Here is a 25,119-nt window from a genome sequence, read left to right on the forward strand (position 1 = left end):
ATCCTCTGCAATGGGAATGAGTCATTTTGTTTGCCTTTTTTTTTTTTTTTTGAATAGCATTATATGTATACTGCCTACAGTGTGGGGAAATAGATAATTTAGGTTTTTATTTAAATCGGCAACTCTGTCAATGTTCTTTTTTTTATATATATACCAGAACATTTTTGTACAAAATAAAATTTGAGAATTAGAAACTATAGGATGCTGGATTTTCAAATACAGAAATCCCACAGCAGGTATGTTGAGTATGTCCATAAAACATGTCTGTAGGAATCTGTAAAACTGGCACATTTGGGCTATGAGGGAGATGGTTTCGATAGAACATCCTATCTATAACTGTACTGATAATTGGTTTTAGGCAATATGCAGCACATAAAGAACAAATCTTGAAGTCTAATCAATCAAATGAACATACAGTAAGTACTGTCTTTGGCTTTAGAAAAACATCATTAAATAAAAAGAGAGAATGCCGTCTTGAGCAAAGAGAAGGCAGGCAGTTCGGAGAAGACCAGTACAGAATAGCCCACAAGGACTGAGGCTCTCTGGTAGGTCTTTATTTCATCCTGAAATATTGTGGAAAATGTGTGATACTTTGATACTGTTGGAGAGGCTGTTAGGGATTCTGGCACCAGGATGCCAGAGTGGCTAAGAAGGGATTTTCAGGGATAGTCGGGTTTTATTTGCCTTTTTATAAACCAGATTCTGACTTTGTAACTGGAAACCTTACTTTGTATTTGGCTAAAGTAAACAGCTTCTAATCATCTATCATGTGCAGTTAACGATGAATCTAATGAAGTAGTCAGGGTCACACTAAGTTCTTCTTTGAAGGAAGCAAGTCAAACTTAGCTTTACAGCCATCTCCAGTCCCTGTGATGGCTGTGTGTGGATGGAGCTGTTTTATAAGGAATATGCTGCTTTATAAGGAATAACCTTTGTCATGCTCAGTGGCTGGTGCCTTGTCTGCAAGAAGCAGATGACCAAGAGGTCCCCTGTTGCTCTGAGTTCACAAGTGAGAAGAATGGACTTGGAACATTTTGTCTGTTCTGTTATGTCTGCGTAATTCCCCTCTCTGCAGTAGGACTGCACAGAGGAGAGGATGGAAGTCAGCCTTCCAGCTGCAGCTGACAACTCTGATTAATCCTGTTTTTTTCACTTTTATTAGCACATTTAACTTTTTAAAACAAATACTAAATCCTTACTTTTGCCCACAAATACCATGAAATTTAACAGATGGGAATTAAACAAATGGAGTCAGAACTTCCATTTCTGCGGTCACTTTACAGACTCAGACCAGAAGTCTCCACCTTTCTGATGCAGAGGTATGCATGTGTGCGTATACAGTTCAAAAACAGTGACCATATAGAAATAATTTGCACAATAATTTCCTTGTAATTGTAAAATCACATTGTAACACAATCACATTGTAACAATACAAAAAAATAATTTTCTCAGAAAGAGGAGGCATAATATGCAATGGCGTAACAGGTATGTGTTATGCAAGGTCTGTATTCCTTTTAGAAATATATGAAATAACATAATTTACTTATTTGTCTTGGTGGGTCAGCAGGCTTGTAAGTGGACAAACAGATTTATCAATAATTCTATCAATTTATAGTCTCAAAGTAAAAAGCTGTGCTTATTTTAGGGAAGTTAACTTTAAATCTCTCTTCATTTCCAAATTAATATTGCTGAAGATCATGTTGCTGAAAACGTGCTCTTTTATCATCGATGTGAAAACCAAAGGATGTTCTCAAGGGCCATATTAATTGGCTACAATTGCATTAGAGGACATGCTCCCACAGAAGCCCTTCCATTGAGTTCCCCGGGACTGCATTGACAAGACTAAATATTCATTACAGTTCACCTCTCAGGGCCCCATCCATTGCCACTTTAATCAATAACAGCACCAGCTGTGAGTTAGCTGACTGCAGGATTTCAGAGTACTCTGAGCTACTTACAACTCTTAAATTCAATTCTCCCTTAAAAAGCTTTTTACAAAACACTTTTAAAATATACTTAGTAGTGCATTTTTAGATAAAAGGGTCTGCTCCATGAAGCTTACACAGGTAGATGTGTGTAACTTCTGATCATGGAACTATTACTTAATTATTATGAAGTTGGGCTGGAAGTAGTAATCATCACATAGTGTTCTACCTCCATCTGCTTGTTCTCAAGAGTACAGGAAACAAAGTGGACAGAAGCAACGTTGTCTTCATGTTGATCAGTGAGATCAAGCACTGCACCCACAGTTGAAGCTCTACTTTGAAACAAACCATTTAGGAAGCTACCAACAAGAGGTGACTGCTTCCGTAATTCATCTTCAAGAGCAGATACTTTTTTTGGCTGGGAAGACCTTCAAAAGAAGGCCCAGCACTACAGAGCTCATCTCAAGAAGTCCACTTGGAGAGCTTTCATTTCTGCCCAAACAGAGGCAGAAAAGTAGGAGGCAGAGATCTGCGCGTCTGTCTGAGGGTGTGATTGGTACATCACATGCGTACTTCCTGCTTTTGCACCTGAGCGATTTTCTCAGTAGCATAGTAAAGACTGTCTTAATTAACCCATGCTGCTGTTTATGAGTTTACAGGAATTGATATGCCAGCAACTACATATTTACTCAAACTGTGTTTAACAAGTGATACTTAAGTCCATTAATTACACATAACAGGCAATCAAGCAAAACGGGGAGCGCATGAACATTTTGAAAGGCAGATGGGAGTTCTAATTTAGCCTGAGGTCAAATACTTTGCATAGTACAAAGCAATGATTTTTTTTCTTTAAAAGAGGATATAAATATGTTTCTAGTGAAATGAAAAATGAAACATTTAAAATCAGCCAATATTAGGTTATATACTATAGATGGTATTTGTACCTGGACTCCTGCTTATTGCAGTTAATTAGCACTTTTTGTATCTTTAAGCCTGCAAAAAAAAAAAAGCTGGAATGTAGCCAGCTCAGATCAGTAGTAGCCTGAGCTCTTTTTTGAAGGTGTTTACAAAATATATGGGGTTTTTTGGTCAAAAAAGCCTACAAGTTGCTAAATGAATGGGTGTCAGTCACAGAACATATTGTTCCCTGCTTAGAGTGCCTGGAAAGGCCAATGGCCAAAGATCCAGTCTGATTCTTCTTCTTAGGGTAACCTGATTTTTTTTTTCTGGGTTTGGACAGAGCATCAGCAACTGTGCGCTGGCACCAACTCATTCCAGGCTGACAAAGCAGATGGACAGGTGCCTGGCATACTGCCTTGAAATGTTAAATATTTAAGACAAATTTAGAGCAATAGACTGAGCAAATCAACATAATCTTGGAAAAGGCATGTGGGGAAAACAGGAATGTTATAGATTACATGAATGTATGGCTTAGAGGAAACATTTTTCATGTTGCAGATAAAATTTGTATCAAGATGCAGCTGTTAGGCAGCTGCAGAAACAAGACTCTCCAGACTTTTTGTTCAGTGTGACAGCAGCTCTGGTACTAAGTACAGTGTGTGGCAAGAAATACTAGGAAAATAAACTGTTAATTCAGAATTTGGCTAAACCTTACTGTTCCTAGTGGTACTTCTTTGTGGGTATAAAGTGTACTATCAGCAAATATCATAAGCAATTTTTACACTAATCCAGTCTCCTCCCAATAGCAGAGGCCTGCCTGAACTGTAATATGCAAAACACCCTTCAGACTCCACACTATGAAATGCAACTGGATGAAAAATGCAAGAGTACTAATCTTAAGTTAAATTCATAAGTGATAGTCAAATTGAACTAATTTTCAGGAAATGCCTGTCTCAGTAGCTTTCTAATGACAGCTTTGTCTTCCAAGGGCTTTAGAGTTTTTTTTTTGTTGTTTTTTTTTTTTTTTTTTTACTCGGATGTATTTAAGAGGCAGGTAAGTTCCTGAGTTCCTTAAACATAAATCCTGTTTACTTAGTTCCCTATAGCTGAGTCAGAGCAGCTCTTCTATTGTTCATTAACTTCTCTACTGAACTGTCACTACTGTTGTTGCATGGAAACTTTAACAGGGTGTTGCTAAACTGCCCTGTTCTTTCTAGGCTTTGGCTGCAGGCTTTGCTTTAACACTTCAGCAGGCTTTAGATTATGTATAGTGGATTTGGAAGCAATTTTTTCCACCTCTAAGTTTTTGGCTGTACAGTCTTGGAGAACACACTAGTTCTGGAGAAGATCTTAGCACGGTTTCCAAACCTTGTGCCTTTAGACATTGGTAGCATTGCTTTTAGAACCATCACAAGGCAAGGTGGTTTTGTATCACCCCAGTTGGGAAGCCTCAGAAGAGGTAACCTCTTTAGCATTTGGCAGTAGGTAATCCTGCACCATAAGGAAGTTAGACTGACAACCAGTATTCATTCCTAGAGTCATTCTGCACTCGTGTTTAAGTACTAGAGAAAAGTCAATCTCTTTGGCCAAAGCATGAAGGTAGAGGCCTTAGACTAAAACTGGGTGGCTTTTAACACCTATTTGAGTATACATTTCTGCCTAAGGAACCTGAACATGCACAAGTCCATAGGACCTCGGGGATGTATCCCACAGTCCTGAGGGAACCAGCAGATAAAGTTGCTGTTATCCATCATACTTGAAACATTGTGGTAGTCTGGTGGAGTCCCCAGTGACGGGAAGAGGGGAAATGACCTCCATTTTTTAAAAAGGAAAGAACCACCACCAGGGGAACTAGAAACTGGTCAATATGACTTACCTCTGCCCCGTATGATCATGGAGCAGATACTCCTGGAAACTATGCTAAGGCATACGGAAAGCAGGGAAGTGATTGGGGCCAGCCAACATGGCTTCACAGAGGAAAAAAATTACCTGCCTAACTTGACAGCCTTCTATGACAGTGACGGTAATAGCAGACAAGGGAAGAGCAACACACTACCAACTACCTTGACTTGTGTACAGCTTTTGATCCTTGTCTCTAAATTAGAAAAACATGGATTTGATGGATAGACCATTTGCTAGATAAGGAGGTGGCTGGACAGTCACATCTAGAGTTGCAGTTAATGGCTCAACATCCACATGGCTGCTTCATGAGCAGTGGCTGGGACTAGTACTGTTTTCATGGATGCCATAGCAAGCAGTATTGGAGTGCACCTGTTTACAACTGACACCAAGCTGAGAGGCACAGTTATCACACCAGAGAAGGGATGCCATGTAGAAGGACCTTAACAGGCTTCAGGGGTGGGCCTTTGTGAACCTCATGAAGTTCAATAAGCGCAAGGTCCTGCATCTGGGTCAGGGCAATCTCAAACATCAATACAGACTGATGAATAGAGAACAGTCCTGTGGAAGACACTGTGGGCTCAGGAGGATGAAAAGTTTAACATGAGGTGGTAGTGTACACTTGCAGCCCAGGATTCAACTGGCTTTCTGGGCTGCATCAAAAAAGCTGTAGCTAGCAGTTCAAAGGAGATGATTGTCCTGTCAGACTCCAACAGGTAAAGGGGCAGAGGCATAGTAGAGACAGAGGTAACAGTTTTAAACTAAGAGAGGATAGATCAAGATTCAATGTAACAAATTCTTTACTCTGAGGAGGGTTAAACACTGGCACACATTGCCCATAGGAATTGTGGACATGCCATCCCTAGAAGCACTCGAGAACAGGTTGAATGGGGCTGAAAATAAATACAAAAGGTTCACAAGAAAGTAGTAAGGGCAAGTACTGAGTAGAATTTCCTAGGCAAGTAGAGATTTAACCGAAACTCATGAGTTCAGCTTTAGGACTGCTGAATCAAGCAGATTTAGCATAAAAAAAACCTGAGATACCTCAAGTGAGATTAAGGCAGGTATTGAGTATCTCCTCTGCAACCACACACCCTTTACCTAGCAGTAAAGCTTGTAGGAAAAAAAAAGCATTTCTTACACTGTAGGTGGCCATGCACAAACCTGTGATACCGGGTTTCATCTAAGAGTAGGTAACCTACAGAGAAGCCTTCCCCCCAGCACATCACAATCAAGTTATGCTAGGAAGAAAACAGAGCAAACAAACAGCAAATCTTAGCAGAGGGGAAGGCAGTTGAGCTATCTCCATCCTTTGCAGTGGTAATTCCTGTAAACCAGGGAAATAAAGTGGACATTGTGCACTTGCAGCCTGTTGTTTCCTCTGTTGGTTTCAGTTCTTTGTGTTGCTGCAATGGACAGAATGAAGCCAAGACCATACTCTGATCTCAGCTACCAGCACCATTTACAGGGAGAGGTTATTGTAAAAGAGCTTTTGAAGAACCATCTGGAGGTAGAAAATGTGAAGATGACTAATTTCACGAGATACCTGGAAACTTGAGGTAAAATGAGCCAAAACAGAGAAACACCAGTTACTTAAGATGGTTGTTTAGTTTTGTAAAGGTCAGCCTGGAAAGCTGTTCTTCAGAGGTAAGTTACTACTAATTTGTCAGAGCTGACTACTCTAAAATAGACAATCTCTTAATGCTGTAACCTGGATTTTCTTCTTTTAATTCAAGAGGCTTAGTTATGCATTTTAAACAGTGTTGAACACTCAAAAAAACTTTAAGTTACCATTCCATATTCACAAAGCACAATGAGAGAAATCTGGCATGACAGAACAGGTTCTGGGTGACATACAAATCCTATATTCAGACATGAACAATTCAAAGGCTCTCAGGCCATCACCACTAACACAGGTATCCTCTACCAAGGCAACTGCTATGGGTATCAGCATTACTGGAACTCTGAGGTGAAAGCAAAGCTGCTATTTCCACAGAACTGCTCACATGGAATCCGGAAGTTCCGCTGATGCTTGTTGCATCTGCTTAGCAATAAGACTGGTAACCACTTGTTTCCTCATCTAGTTTGCTATCTGGATTAGTATGTGCCTACTTCATCTTAAGAGGCAAGCTTCACCTTGAACTCTCAAAGTCAGTCTAAGCTTAAGTACAATAAATACATGCCAAGGTTTGTTAAATAAAACCAGCAGAAGCAAGAGCTGGCTTAATTCAGAGCAATACTTCAAATACTTAATGCCAAGGAAAAAATACAGATATGATAAATCTCCAATTTTTGTATTCATGTAGGCATTTTTAGCCTCAAGAGTAGCATAACACTTTCATTTGGCTTCTTTGGATATGCTACCTCATTTTAAGCTACCAACACGAACAGTTGAAAGGCGTCCTCTACAGAGGGGAAGTGAATTTAGTCAAGTCAATTCAGGATAAGGAATACATAAATCTATTTCAAAATTAAACCAATTAGTACCAAAAAGCATGCGAGCACATGGGGCAGAACTGCTGGATCATCACTACAAACAATTTAAGCAAACTTTTATTGAAGCATTAAGTTGTGGTACAGATATTTTTAAATGATCAAAGTCTAACACCACAGAAATTATGAACACCATACTTCCCCCCATCCTGATCACCCCAGATAGTTCAATAATCCATTCAACAGCTTTCACTTTTATAGCCGAGGCTTGCGCTTCTATTTATAAAATGTGTATTTCAGTATTACTTGAAAAGGGATCTTCAGTCTACTCAAAGGACCTCAAGCCAGATGTCAGATCAGTTGGGACAACATTTAAGGACAAAAAACACTGAAATATTGGTCCTCAGTATTAACACCAAGAAGCATTAGTGCCATTTACAGCGTGTACTTGATAACATTGGTAAAGAACATCAACAATACCCTTAAAATAAAAAATTCAGAGTGTTCCAACCACTTGATTTCTAACCAAGCAGACTTCAGTTTAGAAGCACTTAAAAAGTGCTTCATTTATAAATACGGAAGGAACAAAAAACCATTGAGTCAAACCAGAAAGTCAAAACATTGCAAGGACAAGAGGAAAGAAAAACTCAATTTCTTAATTAACATACTGGTCTCACAGCTGTTAGGATCCTAGTATTTGCAAACATAGCTGAAAGTCTGCCAGCTTTTTAAAGTCTGCATTTTAGTCAATACCCATTAATGTGACTTTGAATTACACACTTATTCATGTTCTATGAATAGCGTTCTACTTCATTTCTGTCCAGGTGTGCCAGACAGTTCTTGTTTTATGCCTTCACTGAATGCCCTCGAGTCACAGTAAGAGGAACCACCATAGAAATCAGGAGGAAAAAACAGATGAAGTCACAACATTCAAATACAACAAAAGTCACATGCACAACAATGTCACAGGACTGTCACAAGATAGAGGCGTTAGCTTTGCTTTTGGAACAATAAAATGAAGTGACACTGGACCAGTGTAGAAGCACTCTTTACAGTTAGAAGTGGTAGGTCAGAAGTTTTACTGAGAATAACCCAAACCAATCAACACACCAGCCTGGCAAATCCCACTCCTTTGCTAGGTCTACCTGCCAGTGCTCAAGAGCACCAGCTTCTTAGACATAACTGGTGATTAGGAAAGAAGATGTCTGGTGCCAATATTAACTTGCACTTTGCAAAGCTGTCACACAACGATGCCAAAGCACTTGGATCCTGACTCAGCTCTCCCCCATCAAGTCTGACCTTTTTCAAACTCTGCCACTGTGTAGCAATGTGACAGCTTGGGGATGTGGACAGATAAATACCAGCATTAAGCTAAGACAAAGTTCAACCTGCATTAGTACCTGTACCCAGATGTCTAACGTTGAAAGACCAGTGCATTAGCCCAGTGCTACAGTATAGCTGAACAGATTCCTATAAACTTAAAGCATGAAAAGTCAGTCTGATGTAAAAATAAATCAACCACCACCTGTAGTAGCAAAACAAGTTGTAACTGTTTTTAAGAACTTTCCCCAAACACAGAAGTGTTACTTAGGAATCAGTTTCATTAGAAATCATACAAGTTTGTCAAAAATCATTTTAGACCGAAGTCACAACATAGATGAAAAATCAATGACAATTTAACAAAGAACTGTCCCAGTGAGTAGGTTGAGGCTGAAGCCTAATGTGGACGAAAGCCTTGTCTGTGGGAAATTTTTGGCGATACCTGGAGAAAAACTATGCTGTGTGTAATTCTACCTGAATCATTTTTACAAGTGTTGTTAAGTTTCATACAGTAAGATTTTTCTACATGCACTTCAATTTCACAGCAAGAGTGGCATAGAGTACCTAAACACAGAAGAGAGCATTCATGCAAGATATCTAACTCCTTGATATAATAATGCATACAATTCAAAATGGTTATACTATGATTACACCTAGGGCTTTCCACAGCTACAAGGTGGTGGGAGTGGAAAGCATGGCCCCCTGAATCATTAACTAGAAAGCAACCACCACCTTCTCTATGGGATCTCTTTTTGCGCTTTTTCTTCATTCTTAATCAACTGTGCTGTTGCTGGCGATTCTTCGTAAAACTGGTAAAAACAAAATTGTAATCACTGAATTGAGCAATCTGGTGATCAAGACGTTTAAACCCTTCAATCTTCTGAGCAGAAGAAAACACTGTGCGACATTTAGAGCTCTAGAAGACAAAAAGTGAAGTTTACTTTTTTTAAACTTGCATTAAGAGACAAACTGGCACAATATGTATTTAGTAGTTCTTGTGACATCTAACATGCTTCAAACTCTTGTATGACAGCTGCTCAAAGTCTCAAACCCAAGCAACCACTCCTCTCCTTATGTAGGGTACTGCTCACTCACGAATCATTTACTGGCAGCATCACAATCAGCACTCCACAACTGAAAGCGGTAGCCAAATTCAGAAAAATGCAAGTTATGCCTATACAAAACTCCACATGAAGTCTCCAGAATACTAAATCTGACTGCCTTGTCTTAAAATGTAAGCGTTCTGGAGATTAGATTTAGTGCATGCCAAAGGAATACTGAAGAGTACTTCAACTTTCTAAATAAACTACCATCCAAATGTAGAGGCAAACTAGGAAATACTAGTGCCCCAGTAAAAACATCTCCAGCATTGTGTTGTGTATCTACACGCATTTCAGGAGCTGACAAGCTACTGCACAGGGACTCACCTGATTAACAAAGAGGGTTGTCACAAATTTTCCTGGCTTGAAAACCTCTACAACTTTTCTAATCAGGTCATCATAAGAAGTCTGACTTATGTTTGTTTCAAAACTAACGTAAGAAAATTCTGGTTCTGGAGTGATGTGAATAGTCCAGTAAGTTCCCTGGAAAAAGAAAGAAAAAGTTATTATCGCAAAATAAGTGAAACTGAAAATTTATATTAAGATAAGCAAGTGAGAAACTTACATCCGATTTCATCCCATTCATTGAATACCCACAAGGATTGAACATTGTAGCATCAATAACAGAACCTGGTATCAGGTCACGAATTCCACTCATCTGAAAGAGAAGTCAGAATTACATATCTCCATAAGCTTGTTTAACTCAAAATGAATATCAATTTAGGAGCAGGACATCCAGATTCTTCCAGTAACAGGTCAGTTTGACATTATGTACCACTGCAGATAAACTTGTTTTGCATCTTGTCACTTATCTGGTGAGTGCTGTGCTGCATGCAAGTTATTGCATATTTCAACACTTGCAGAACCAAACTGCATAGCAGCAAGAGGGAACAACTTAGAATTACAGTGCATAAGTGCATCTGCAACTAAAATGGAGCTCCTAGTCAACCAGTAAATACCTTCAGTTTGTGGATACATTTACTCTGGAGTGCTAACATACTTCCTTCCACTCCATGAATAAAGCAGAATCCAAGGGATTCTCCACACAGTAATTGAGCCACAGCCAAATTTCTGTAGTAAATACAGTAGTTACAATCAAAACTTAAGAGCAGAAAACCAGATGAAGTCAGTGTAATTAATCAGTGAAATTTGTTCATGTCACAGGAGTTACTCATTTGGAAAAAAAACCAAGGGAAGGAGGCAAAACCATCAGGTTATGCTTTGACCTTAACCTCTCCCCCAGTACTATACTCTAAACCACCCAAAGGGCTTTGTGATTTATCCTTAATTTTAATAGCTAGATTCCTTTGCTATTCATTATCTTCAGTTTAAGTCTTACTTTTCACCTCCATTCTACTCAATTGCACTTCTATGCCTATTTCCCCATCCTCCAGACAAGAAAACTCCCAGTCACCCAAAGCACTGCAAATTGCTCTTTTCCATAGATTAAGTGAGGACAGAAATTACAGAGTTAAACTCATTTGACCACCACAACAAAGCTCCAAAATGTTCACCTGATTTTTTAAGACCTTCCCCAACACAAAATAAAACTTATAAGTACAAGTAAAGCATTGCCTAATTTCCACCGCCCCCAAAGTATTTAATCTTCAAGCAAACATACACGAGTGACATCATTTGCAGTAACACCATCTTTCATGTAGAACTGGTCCATAACTACTGGGTCAAGCTCACTCATCAGAATTTCCAGTGTCTGATCAGGCTGATTGGATATCCGACTCTCTGGGAAATCCAGGGTGTACAGGTACCTAATGTATGATACAAATCACTTATGTCATAAGTATTATCAGCACCAAGTTCAGCTGTAAGCCCTAAAGATTTCAGTCTTGTAATACATACCAGCAATCAGAATTCATACGTCCCATGCAATAAGCTGCTCCATCTAGTCAAGACAAAAAGTCCTCAGTTAAAATACCACAGCTGATAGCTTACACAAATATGAAATGATGCAAATCTTAAGGGTAGTATCTCTCACAAAACACTCACTGATACAGCTAACATCTGTATCAAATAAGCAGACATTTAACTTCAGAGGCATTAGGCCAACAGCCAGAAAAACAGGCTTCCTTGGGTGGTCTGAGCACCCCAGATCGGAGCCTACTTAGCAGGCAGTTCACATTATAGCTTTAACTGTACACATATAGAAATGCAGAAGTCTTATATATCTATTTGCAAAACACTCAGTACTACAGCTTCCATGCTCTCAAGAAAACACTTTTCTGCCAGTAGTTAAAAATCTAAGTTCCAGGCTTTAGATTTTATTTAATAAAATGCTTGAATTAAATCTTTAGTGCAGTACAGTGACTCTTCTGAACGTTTTTCTTCACTGTATTAGTTGTTACATTACTACTCTAGCTTTGTGGTCATGCTTTTGGAGTCTGTGAGAGCTGGATTTTGCAGACTTTCTACTCTACTGAATATCACAGTTAAGAGAAGGTGCTATGTTATCAAGCTTGGAAGATTTCAAGTTTGATCTTGGTAAGCGAGTATCAGGAAATTATGTACAGCTTTTTTATTTTTATACTGTTGAAGCTTGTGCCAGCTGCAGAACTGCAAGGTCAGCTAAACAAATGGCTTCACAAGTCTATGTATTATCATACCACTTGTTGCTTCTCACTTCATATCAACACCTTGCATAAGCCGTGCAACTTTGCTGTAGTTTCATATGCTTACTTGGGAAAATTTCATTAAGAAACTCCACTTCTTCCTGGAAATTCCTGTGTGGGTACTCCTGGTGGGAAGGCTTCATGAAATTCTTACGTGAATAAAAGAAGCTCTGAAAAAAAAAATGAAAGTATGTTATATACCAAGTATGTCTGCCTACAACCTAAAAACCTAGAAGCAATTTAGGAAATTTAATATAAGCTTTCACAGGACATGACTTTTCCATATCAAAAATGCTGCTAGCTGTATGCTTATTAGTAAGCTACATGAGAAAGCTTACTCCTGAATTGGTTTTCCACAAAAAAACAATATCAATTATTACAGCACTGACAACATAGGCATGGAAGTTTTCCACCTTTAAGTAACTTGAACTCAGCACAGTAGCATTTATAAGGTAGCGATCTTTAAGAGGCAAATAGAAGGCTAAATTCCATAGCAGAGCAAACAGCCATATAACCTATTCTAGGAAGCAAACAAATAAGAAATATTTGAAATAAAAAAATAAAAAGAAATGAATATGAAATATTAATAAAAGGCTTGTTGCCTATTTTAAGGGAGATGCATTTTTAGCACCTTACCTGAATTGAGTCAAACCCACTGTACTCCCTAGCAAGCTCCAACAGGGGAACCAGTGCTTGCAGTAAGAGGGTGGTACCACACGTCTTCAAAATGAAACGTCTCTTGGAGACAAACATGCTACTCTCACTATAAAAGTGATGAGAAAAATACATTAAGCCTTAAACCAGGAGAGAAGGGTTACATCTTGGTTCTTATCCCAACCATACGCACTACTGCAAATGAACATTCAGTATACAATACATAAACATGCTTGGCAAATTGATCAAATCAACAGACTTCAGCAAATGTATGAGAGCTAGCTGCTGCCCTAGCTGCATGATATTATATAGCTACCGCCCTGCAGGAAAAGAGCTACATGCATTACATGTCCTCAGTCTACTCAAAAAACACAGGTGCTGAGAAGCGGGTACACAATAGGCAAGCAGTTTCTTAATCCAGCTGCAGAATGGGGTCAAACTTTAAAAGTCTGACCTCAGCTGAAATAAAGCTATCAAGAAAGCTAGCCCAGAGAAAGCAAAATCCTTACAGAAATTAATATTATGTCTGGCTGCATCTTCTAAGAAATCTGACTACTAGAAAGTGATAAATCAGCACCTGTCCACAGAAAGAGGAAATCACAGAGTATAACCACAGCTCTATGATACGTCGTATGCAGAAGATAAAGTTTACGTACTGTTGACTTCTTCAAGCCAGATACAGAACTACAAGCCCACTGAATTGGAGATTAGCATTGATACTACATCCAGAACACTTAAGGTATATAGCAAGTAGTTTCTCATCAAATAACTGAACAATAGGACAAAGTCTAGCTTAAATAGCTTTAACTCCGCTTGGAACGCTGTTTAAGAATACAAAGTATAGGTTATATTTTACCCAGGATGTAGGGTTTTTTTTTAGAATTTTATTTTAAATATGGAGCTTGCAGAAAGAAGACTTCAGCACTGTTTTTGACTAGTTTGCTCTTAACTCAACCTTTCCTTCCAGACAGCCTTTCAGACTACAAAAGCATCAGGTTTTGTAACCTGAAGTAAAGCAGAGAATGTCTATGTGTCTGTAAAGTTCATATAGAAAAAAACCATGAAAGTATTTTCAAGATGAAGAACATATGGCAAAAGACCAACTGCTGTGCAAGACCAAAATCCCAAGATTTCAGGAAAGGTACATTTTTACAAGTATCCTTTAAGGCAATGCATTATCTGGCTTTAAAGCCAATTTATTGATAGAAATATTAGTTTTAGATCAGCAAAAACTATGTGCTGTTCTGCTGAAGTGTTCCTAAAATTGGAATAAGTTTGTAATTGGAGGAAACTTATTTATCCAAGGACAAAAATTCAATGATCAGGTGCAGAAATGCCACAGCAAGTAAAAACTCAAAACACTAATAATTATGAAAACACTCCTGCTACTGAACAGCAGCATGGTAGTACTATGATGAGCAGGCCCTTGCAAGTCGTAGCTGTTAATGACAGGATCTTAACCCACGATTGGATTATCAGCCAAACATCATTTCCCATACAACAGCTTTAACATTTTTACCTATTGGGCTCTTTAATCAGCAGCCATAATAGGCTTACCTGAGTACATAAGCTTCCTGCTTGTCAGTTTTTGTCACACTTATGATCAAACAATGCACATTCTCCAGAAGTTTGTCCCACTCAATCCTGTAAGGAAATTACAGCAGAGTCAAAACAGGTTAAACTGAAGCTTTTTGGAACACTGGATAAAAAAAAAGTATCATAACAAAAAGGATTGTCACTGTCATTGCCGCCTTTCATGCTCTCAGATCCAGCAACTCTTCATGTAGGAACTGTGTACCACAACAGAAGTGCTATTCAATTCTTAGCTCTCAATGGCAAAATATTTGAGTTTTCCACAGGAACCATTAGCATCACGCTCATGCAGCAGATAACTGTCAAACAACAGCGCCAAGCTTCTAACAACGCAGGTCAGGATAAACATCACATCCGCCACGTAGGAAAAGGAGAAAATTCACTATTATAACAACATATGCTTGAAGTTGAATCTCCACATACATTCATTCCAGGAGCTACTGGTAGCCAGAGTAATACAACAGCACATTATCATTAAGAGGTTACATTTGTTCAACTTGGAATCAAGTTCATAATTTAAATGAAAATCAGCCCTAACAATTAATACATCTTAATGACCTGAATTCCAATTTGATCGATCTGGATAACAGAATTCCTTCTACTTCTAGAAGATGGGGTAGATTCAACATCTGCTAGATTTCACTATGACAGTACATATCTAGCATTTCAATTCTTGACTGCCATTACTCATTCTGAGAGAAATTGTACTAACAAGCTGAAAATCAAAAGGCTCAGATGAAGCAAAAAAACTTTCAAGCACTCATGAGAAGTTACAGACTAGCAAAAAAACCCTCGGCTACTCTAGTTGTCACTTCAGTCTCGTGTCTATTAGCAGAATCCAATACAGCAGTAAAATTTGCTATTGAACAGATAACTTCACAAGGTCGCAAAATCACAAGACAGTCAGCTTCCCATTTCTCCCTTCCCACAGCGTATTCCAACTGTGGGTTTGTGCTGGCTCCTGTTCAGACCTGTTATGAGCCAAGGAATTCACTAACCCAGCACATAAGCAAGCTACCCACCAGGTTATAGAACTGAAACAACTATGAGAACTAAGGCCCTTTTACCAGCTGGTATAGGGTAGATAACTCTTCACAGCTGGGAGACTGAAGGAAACGTATTTCTTCCAGTCACCACGCAACCTCCTAGATGAGCTCAGCTGTCCCTGTAGCTGTCAGACTAATCCTCAGGGGTCAGACCTTCTTTCCCTTTGGCATTGCAAAAGCTTGATAGCTGTACTTCAAGGACAAAGCACTCACTGTTAATTCTAGCCGCAGGGTTGTTCCAGCAGCTCCCAGTCTTTCCCTTCCGTAAAAAAAAAAAGCAGTCATTTGCTGGAGTGAAACCTCAATGCAAAGCCGAAGTTTTAGGTTCTCCTATCTCCCAGCTGTAGTCCAGATGCTCTTTGCTTCCTACGCACCCCAGAAAATAAATGCCTCTCATTTCTCTCCAGTTTAGGATGCCTCCTAAACTGAATTCTGCACCTTCACTGCTTGAGGATTTTGTTCCCCTTTTACAGTCTGCACTGCACTAAGCCAGTGTATTTATACACAAGTCAACCAGAACATGATTAGCTTATGGATTCTGTATCCTCCTTTTAGGTGACACTGAAGCTGTGAGAAGAGACTTTAAAAGAATCCTCTTCATGTTGAAATCCCTCATGATTAGGTGCACATCTGATCAACTTTATGAAATCTAATTTTTAATGATCCAGATATTCAAAGTGAATTTTCCCCTACCATTCCAGTTAGTGAACCTCGATGAAGTACTGTTCAGTAACTGGAGACATGACAGCACAGACTGCTGAAATCTGCAGATCAAGTTGATCAGCTCATTTTTAATGCACTGACACATTAAATGCTGTGCCATGCTATGGGCTGTGTTCCTGATACTCAAGTGTGTATGAAAATGCAACCAGTCTCTTCTCATCTTTGAGCAACCTGGCAAGTGCAAAGAGTGAAACTGTCAGTGTCAAACTTTTTTAATACGGTCCTGGACAACCAGGCTATTTTGGTGAGAAGAGGACTTCAGGATTTAGTCATCTTGAAGCTACAGCATGCCTGCATGCATTTGCCAGCTTTAGTGTCTTTCCTGTAACATCTTACTGTACTCTTCTTGTAAACTGAACTAAGAGATGTGTTAATTGTATTTGTTACTGTGGAATAACTCCAAATCAGAACAGCAGCAGGAGTGCTGCTGTTCTATCTGCCTCTGATTAAACACCACTCAGGTGTCTAACATAGCATTTGTTAAAGCTGAGGCATTGATCCCTTACACTGCCTGACGCTGCAGTAATCCTACTTGTACACTAGGACAGATAAGATTTTGTACTTCTGAGATTAATGGACCTAAAACTATCTCAGACACTGCCAAAGCATAAGTCTGTGGCTTCACTGGCTTCTTAGCTGGTCAAAATCTCAGCATTGTGCACCCAAGTAAGAATTTTCTAAATATCACCGTACTGCAGCAATGGCCATTTCAGGAAAATAGCTCATTTAAGTTTCGGTCAAGCTAGTGGAGGAAGATACAACAACTTTTATGTTCCAGAGCACAGTGAGGGATCAATATAGCACCAATACAGTGTTGCGTGTTAAATCCAAAGCAAACCACGCAAAGAAAGTCCCTGCTTAAGTTCATTAGTACTACAGTTGGCATTTTGGTACTGCAGTGTAAACTGCAGTGGCACATCTTATTTAAAAAGATATTAAAGCTTTGCTCAGCTCTTCACTACCCCAACTACAGAAACCACAGCTAACCATATGCTAAGTGTTTGTGCATTTGGCTTTTACAGGAATTAATGGAGTGTTTTTTATTTTTTCTGATTAAGGTAGCACTGAGAAAGAAGAAGCCCACAAATTAAGAAATACACAAGATGTCAACCTTGATCCAGAAACATTCATATAACTACGAAAGGGTTGCAGCAGCCAGGATGAGACTTGGCCACATCATGGACTTTTATGGAGATATTCACCTTATCTACTTGCATTTTAAAGCTAAGCACAGGAAGCAGCTACAGAAAGGCCACCCCACTAACATGCTGGGTTTGATCTCTATATAATCTACTTAAACAAGCTGACCTTTTTATTTGATGTTTTTCATTGTTTTAAGCAGAGCTAGAAAACATTTGGGATTGCCTTGTACCACATAGACAAGGTTTACTAAGTCTAACTCTTCCTTTAATCTGCAAAATTATTCAAGAGTTCCAGCTAAAAGACAGTGTCTTCCCCATGCACTTACCATGGAAGCAAAAATTAAGAGATAGCCTTTCAACATTATCAGTACATGTATTACAGTTAATGTCATTTTATCTTGTCAAACAAAAAACCTTAAAGTTAGTAACTGTGAAAGACTTGAACATTACATCCTATTTCATAATTAACTAACTTAACTGTGAAGCAAAAACTCCAACTGAAAAAGAACCCGAAAGACTAATTTTCAATGAAATGCCACCACGGGCTTCTGCTCCTCTAAATTCCCCCTTCAAGGGGAAATGAGGACTGCATTACCATTTCCTACATTTCTCACAGACAGCCATCAGGGCAACCCCAGACACTCTGGTGCCGACCTCCCCCTAACAAAGCTAAGCATATTAGAAAATGATACTTGAGTATCACTGGTAGCCAAGTGATTTCTGTAGCAGGCTTGCATCCACTGAAACTCTAAAGTGACAAAATTATCTGAGACCAACAACTCATTGTTACGAAAAGTTAGTATTACCCATTCCAAAGTGATAAAATCCTGTTTCTTAAATATCAAATAGCTGACATCCACTGAAGGTCAAAAGCTTCTCCAATAGGCAAGCAACGTGCATCTTAAATGGCTGCACATGCCCAGAGAATACCAAATGAAATGAACACATGAACTGAAGTGTTAAGCACTGATAGTTGTTTAATGACAGAAGGCTGCCTGTTCTTTACTTGACTATCAGAACATATCAAAAAGAAAAATAATACATTTTAGCTATCTACTGGTACATCTGTGTTGCAAAGCTTAGCACCCTACCCTATCAGCGAACTGTTTCAGGCCAACAAGGAAGGGAGTAATAGTGATTTAGGACATCTAGAACTCTGTAAAGAGCTTGTTCCTGGAAACAGCAGCCTCCACAAACATACTTCCTTCTCAACCCTTCCAGCATCTTTCTCATGGAGCCCAGATAGCACTGGGAGAAAGTTGTTCTGCAGCAGGGCAGGAATTCTTAGGAAAAGGTCTACAAAACTACAGCTTCAGCTGTATATACACTCTCGCATAGCTATTCATTAAAATAAGACAACTGACAAGTCCATAGCAACCAAAGCAATAACCAATTTTACCTTGTACTTGACTGTTAATACCTTGTTTAAAAAAGTACTGAGCTACAGAGTAATACCTTTCATTCCCTCCAGCTGTTACCTCCTAAATATTTATCCCATTAACAGGCTACAGTCCAGCAGGCAGTACCCTGATCCAGGCCACGGGTACACGTAATGCCCAGTGTAAACCACCTATGCACAACTATAGGCAAGGAGAACAGAAGCTGAGTGAATACAGGTGTCAGAGCTGCAACATTAGTTTCAATTTTTCTGAAAGAGGTAGAAGCAGTAAATGCCAACTACTCAAGTCACAATGTCCTTACAGCATCTCTTTGCAGCTCGTGTTTTTTCCCCCCACAGAACGACAGATGCATGTGAATTATTTCCTATTAAAATTATAATTTAGTTTACAAATTACTATTGAATATAGATTTCCTTGAATCATGTATACACAAGGCACTTGCGACATGATAATTTTACTTCTGCAATATCTGCAGAGCACACAAAGCCCACACACCCTCTACATGGCTTTGAAAATAGATACACAGAAAAAACTGTACATTTCCCTTATCTTAAGCCTAAAACCTTTCCAAGGACATGCACATAATCTTGAGCGAAAGGCAAGCACGTGAATGGGAAGACATACCCACATCACACGAAATTCCACCAGACACTTTTAGCTAGAAGATCCTGAGCCAACTACTAAAGGTAATTCCCAAAGGACTCCAAGATATTTCAGCAAGGGCACAAAAAAGGCCATGGATACTGTTTTAAAGGCTGTCTATTGCTACTGTCACAGGTCCTTTATTGTTGTTGCTACAGCAGTAAACAAGGAATGCTGACTCTGTACTTTACCTCCAGGGATATTTGAGGGGCATTCCTTTGTCTGTTACAAAGGATAACACATACCTGACACCCAAGATGTTTCAGGAAGCATAAGCCCTGGTAGCCACATTAGGTAGGACTTCAGCAGAAGTCTTGCATGCAACATTTAAGGCAAGTTTGAATCTAACCTTCTCCAGAAGGAACACACGGTGTCTGCCATAAGCATCAAGCCTTCCTGCTCTGGCTGAATAAACAGCCATTAGGAAAGCCATTTTAAGAATATACCAGTAGCCACAAGTTTAAAGAGGTTTATAAAGTGGTTTATGACAGGAAGTAACTAACCAAATCCTGAAGTTTCAGCAGTAAGGTAGAACAAAATATCAAAACAGCCTTCAATGGAAGTCTTAACCTTCTGCAAGCAGTATCACAGTCAGTAGCAGTGAGCATAAAAGGGATTGGCTTGTTTCCTTTGTGTGAAGCTATTCTTTAACTGAGAGCTACAAGCATTTTATCTGCCATTTTGAACTTGTCTGCAAAAGGGGAATACTGAATTCATAAAGTTCTCCAGATTATCTTTTACATCCACATGAAATAAGCTCTAAGAGCAGAGGCAGAACCCTGCCTCCCTGTACGACCCTGCCACCCCTGCTGCTGCCCATGTCAGGTGCCACAGGCAGTAGTGCTACACTTCTATTCAGTCTCCCAGGAGTAAGAGCAGAAGAGGCTCGCAGCCCAGCCTCCCCACGCCTTCGCCGTTTCAAGGAACATGCAATAACACTACCATGCTCTGCAGGACCGTGGGAGTTGACTCAGGCTACCGAGTGTAGTACAAAGCAAGTGTTTACAGGACTTTGTATCAGATGCTTGCCTTTGCTGTTGCTAAGCAGCTCTCATCTGGTATAGGCTGAGAATTTCATGGTATCGGTGTCACTCCACATTGCTCATTACTGCACAGCTCTTTCTCCAGTTTATCTTGCGTCCAAATATAAGCAAATAACTAAATTAAATGTTCATTAATAAGTATCATTTCAATTTTGAACGCTTGAGAAATGGACTCCTAAATACTAGAACCCTTAGCCTATGGCTTCAAACTTCTGCGCATTCAAGACCACAGTAAGCCCTGAGATGGGAAACGCTTAGCTGCACTCTCATCTGAAGGCATAAGCTGCTTTCTTTGCTGTGGGGACAGTGAAAACACTACTCAGTCACCACAGAATTCCACTCACAGCATGGTCATCATGTTTTCAGCAAAACCTCATTTTTATACTTAAAGACTATTTTTAACAAACGTGCTTTACATAGCACAGTGAGAACAAGTTAAGCACCAAGTTAACGCAAATGACTAAAGCCACAAAAACGTTAACTTCATTCCACTTTTCAGTATGAGTGGGGTAGGCATCTCCAGATGCTTGTCGTTATTTCAACTACAGGATCTTTTTGCAGAACTGATCAGCGGACGAAGAAAAAGCCCCCGCACCTCAGCAAATTAAAGCCCACGTTAATTCATTTTCTTCTAGTTTTCAGTTGGGACTTTAACTGAAGGTATTAAAATAAAACTTCACATCCATACAAATTATTCTCTCAAAAGCAGTCTTGCCCAAATGAGAAAAAAATATCAAAACTTCTTCATTAACCAGTTCTTGAACTTTTTCCTTAGCAGCCGGTAATATCCAAAGACTTCAAAATATCTCATCCCTAGCAAGAGCACACAACATGGAAATTTTTGGCTTTGAACACCAGCTTAGTCATTCAGTAGATGAATAGCTGGCATTTTGCTACTAAGCAGGTACAATACAAAAGGCAAGCTCAACTGGTTTGCAACTTGATTCTAATTTAGCTATTGTTCTACAGTTTCAGCTTTGATTTCAAACTCTGTTCAAACTAGCTTATTCAGTTGCCTTCACGGAATTAGCGTAGTGGGATACATTGCATTTGGAATTTTCTCATTTACATCTATCAGCTGTATGAAAATAATTTAGGTCTAACATTTCTCAAGAAGATTGTTTATAAAACTTTGTTTCATGCTAGTAACAGTGTCACTGATCATTATCCTAAACGCTGGCTAACAGCGCATCTCAGGTATGTCATACCTTCCTACCAAAAAAGGTAGACAGCTTCAATCAGCATCCTGTATTAAGAGCCAATTAACACAAATGCCTTCAAAGCTCCCTCCCAGTTCTGAAACTGTGTTAAAGGCCACATGTTCAATAGTTAACAGTTTGTATCTACCCTATTAAAATTTTATGGCCATATCTAAACACTGTGAAGGAGCTGCCCACATACTTGCCTTCCATTCCATTAAGTTGTATTAAGCAGCTTTAAAAACCAAGTTTGCTGGTTTGTAGATGCAAGCTTCAGATCACAAATATGTCAATGAGGAAAGCATTTGCAGAATGCCATCTCTAAACTAGAAGATCTGTATGTTCCGATATCAGCATTGGAAAGCTAAATCAAATTTTTGGAAGCTTTCACATTTAAGGAATAAAACATAGCAGGAACCCTGGAGCATCTACATAGCATTTAAGATCATCTGTAAAAATTTCAGCTAGAATTTGCTCTTCCAGGTTGCCTGGACATTAGCTACAGAAGTTCAAACCTTATATTTGCTACACCACTTAAGTAATAAAGAACGTATAAGCACATCTTATCATTTCCACATTAAGCACGTTATTCAGAAAAGATCTTATATCTGAGTTACGTGAGCAAACTGCCTCAGAGCACCAGGCCAGAAGCAAACATCTATACTGCACTGCTTCTGTCATGGCAGAAACGAAGCTTCTGGTAGCTGTGAGCTAGTGACATAGACACACGTGCACACACATGGGATGCCCATTATTTTAGGAGAGGCTGTTATCTGCTCACCAGCAATTCAGACCTTTGGATAGCTAACCCTACTAATACATTTACATAGGAAATTTGCTGAGAAATGCTGAAACAAAGGAAAAGACAAACAGCACAAGCTGAGTATGCACCTTTGAATGAAGATGCTGCTTTCATTACCATATCCCATACATTCAACACGTCACAACACGATGAGCTCCCTGACCAAAGACCACTGGCTAACAGCAATACACACAAGCAGATCTGGATATACTACAAACACCAGATCCTCCAGGTGCCATCCCAACCTATGTGTTCAGTTTACCAGACTATAATGACCTAAAAGAAGTGAGCCTTCCCAATTGCTTTGCAAGCCAAAGACAAAATAGCATTTTCAACTATGTGAATCCATTACATCTGCTTGCAAACCTTGGTCTCCCTGCAAACTTGCACATGGTTCTGGGTCTATTCTAGGGCACGTAAGCAGATTTTGCTTTCATTTCAAGCTTGCTGCAACCATTTTCTGACACTTGCCGGGTGTTTGCGCCACAGTATAATACTCAGCAGCTATACAGTTAGACCTCTTATAAAAGGGACAGGCATCCCAGTCTACCCGGGCAGCTCCCCCCTATAAAGTACTGTACCGCAGAGCTGCAGCACAACCATCTCACGCCCGCCCTGCCCGATGGGGTTTCCACTAGGCGTCCCGTGACCATCAGACGCGGCATTAACGAGGGCACAGCTCCGCCACAGCGGGAGAAAAGCTGTCGCCTGCCCCCGCGGCCGACTTGGGAACACGTGTGCAGCCGAAGCCGTGCGGGCCTGGGCCTTTCTTCCTGCCTCGCTGGGTGGCAGTGAAAGAAGCGCACATTCTTCAGATACCCATTGGGTGACAGGCAGGGGCCCACCCCTGCGCGGCGCCCAGTTCTCATTGGCTTGAACTTGTCAATGGGGGAGAGAAAAAAAAAGAGAGGCAGCGCGCCTGGGAGCAGCGCCAAGAAACTCACGTGTAAGCCGTGGCTCCGGCCACACTTCTGCGGGAGGAGCCCCCCCCCCGCCCGCCCGCCTCCCTCCGTGCCTACCGCGCCACGGGGCCGCCGGAGGGACCCACCTCCCGCACGGCAGCGGGAGCCCCGTCCCCGCGGGCGGCCTTCCCCGGCCCACCTCCGCGCAGCCCGCAGCCCCACGTCGCCGGCAGCGCCCCGCGCTGTCAGAAGGACGGGAGCGCGAGGCCCGCCGCCCTCAGGGCGCGCGCGCCGCCGTCGCCACCAACGGCTCCCGCTCGCGGCAGCCCGGAACCAACGGCCGCCCGCCCGCGCACGGCCATTACCCGCGGCGCTGCCGCCGACACCACGCCCGGGCCGCGTGCGCGCCGGCCGCTGCCCTCCTCCCCTCGCTCCCTCCCTCCCGCGGCCGTTACGGCGGTTCTCGCCGCTCCCTCCCGCCTCCTCTCCCGGACCTGGGTATGGTGCGGAGGTCGCCGGACCCCTTGCTCTGGTGCGGCTCCTGCGGCGCGGGCTGCTGCCGGGCGAACCACACCTCCAGCAGCTTCTCGGTCCCTTCGAAGAAGTGTGCACCGTTCTCCTTCATGGTGAGACAACTCGGCAACCAACAACCACAGAAATTAACGGCGACTCCACCACCGCCGCCCCCGGCTTCCCGCTCCGTCCCGGGCGGGCTTCACCTTCTGGGGCTGTTGTGGCTTTTTTTCTTTTTCTTCAATATTAATTTAGAAAAAAAGAAAAAAAAGAAAAAAAAGGATTTTTTTTAAGCCACCTTGAATGCGCGGCGGCGAGCGCGGCGTGAGTGTGTGTGAGAGGGTTACAGTCCGAGCGGGCGGGCGGGCGGTGCGGTTCCTTGTAGTCCGTGTTCCCCTGTTACAGAGAAGAGCGGTGAGCGAGCGCTAGCTAATGTCGCCGGCCATACTGTGTAAGCGAGGGGCTGTGCGCACTCCGCCGCCTTTATAACTCGCCGGATCGCGGGGGCACCCCGCGCGGCTGCGCGCCTGCCATTGGCCGGCCGCCGCTCGGGCCCGCCCTCCCTCGCTTCTGATAGGGCGGAAGGAACGCCCGTCAAGGGCTATGCCGGTTCTCTGCCCCACCCACTGCAGCCCGCCCGCTAAGCCTGGAGGAGCGGGAGCGTGGGGCTGGTGCTCAGGCTGAGGCAGCGCCCGGTACCGCGGCTGGGCCCGGCCATCCCCTTGCCGCCTTTGAGCGGGATAGCGGGCTGAGGGCGGCGGGAGGCGATCGGAGCCGGGAGATACGGGGAAGGGAAGCTGAAGCAGCGGTGTGCTCCAAGAGGCGGCTGTCGCTGCTCTCCGCGCCGTGAGGGGAAGCGAGGAGTTACCTCAGCGCCCGGGCGTGAGACGGGGCCCGCTGGGGGCAGGCAGCCGTGCTGCCCGCAGTCCGTGCTGGGCACCGTGGGGAACGAATCGTGCTGCCGTGTAGTCCTTTAAAACATGTTTTCATCACCGTTACGATAAGCCCTGCGTTAGAACGCTGCGTAGCGCAAGGAAACCCCCGCGGTCGAGCAGCCGGAGAGCAGAAGCCGTTCCGCCCCGGCGGGCTCCTACCGGCAGCGGGGGCCGAGGGCCGACGGACGGGCGCTGCCGAGGGGCGCCGGGACAGCGACACGCGGCTCAGGGGCGGCCCCAGCGGGTGGCTCTCACCAAGTGAGTGACTCACCGAGCGTGAGTCAGCCGGGCGGGAAGCACCCGGCCCGAAGAAGTCGCTGCCGT

At 41.8% G+C, this 25,119-nt stretch overlaps 1 protein-coding gene across 1 annotated transcript; it reads right to left on the minus strand.

Annotated features, from left to right (window-relative positions):
- On the minus strand, positions 7,256-24,307 carry AMD1 (adenosylmethionine decarboxylase 1). The gene is made up of 9 exons (XM_021389712.1): positions 23,842-24,307; positions 14,413-14,499; positions 12,838-12,964; positions 12,269-12,371; positions 11,435-11,477; positions 11,199-11,343; positions 10,143-10,235; positions 9,905-10,060; positions 7,256-9,393 (listed from the first exon to the last, which is right to left on the minus strand). Exons 1-9 carry the CDS (start codon positions 23,970-23,972, stop codon positions 9,253-9,255), a joined length of 1,026 nt encoding a protein of 341 aa, XP_021245387.1. The 5' UTR covers positions 23,973-24,307; the 3' UTR covers positions 7,256-9,252.

This window comes from Numida meleagris, chromosome 3 (genome assembly GCF_002078875.1).
Source record: "Numida meleagris isolate 19003 breed g44 Domestic line chromosome 3, NumMel1.0, whole genome shotgun sequence".
In the NCBI taxonomy this organism is placed as follows: domain Eukaryota; kingdom Metazoa; phylum Chordata; class Aves; order Galliformes; family Numididae; genus Numida; species Numida meleagris.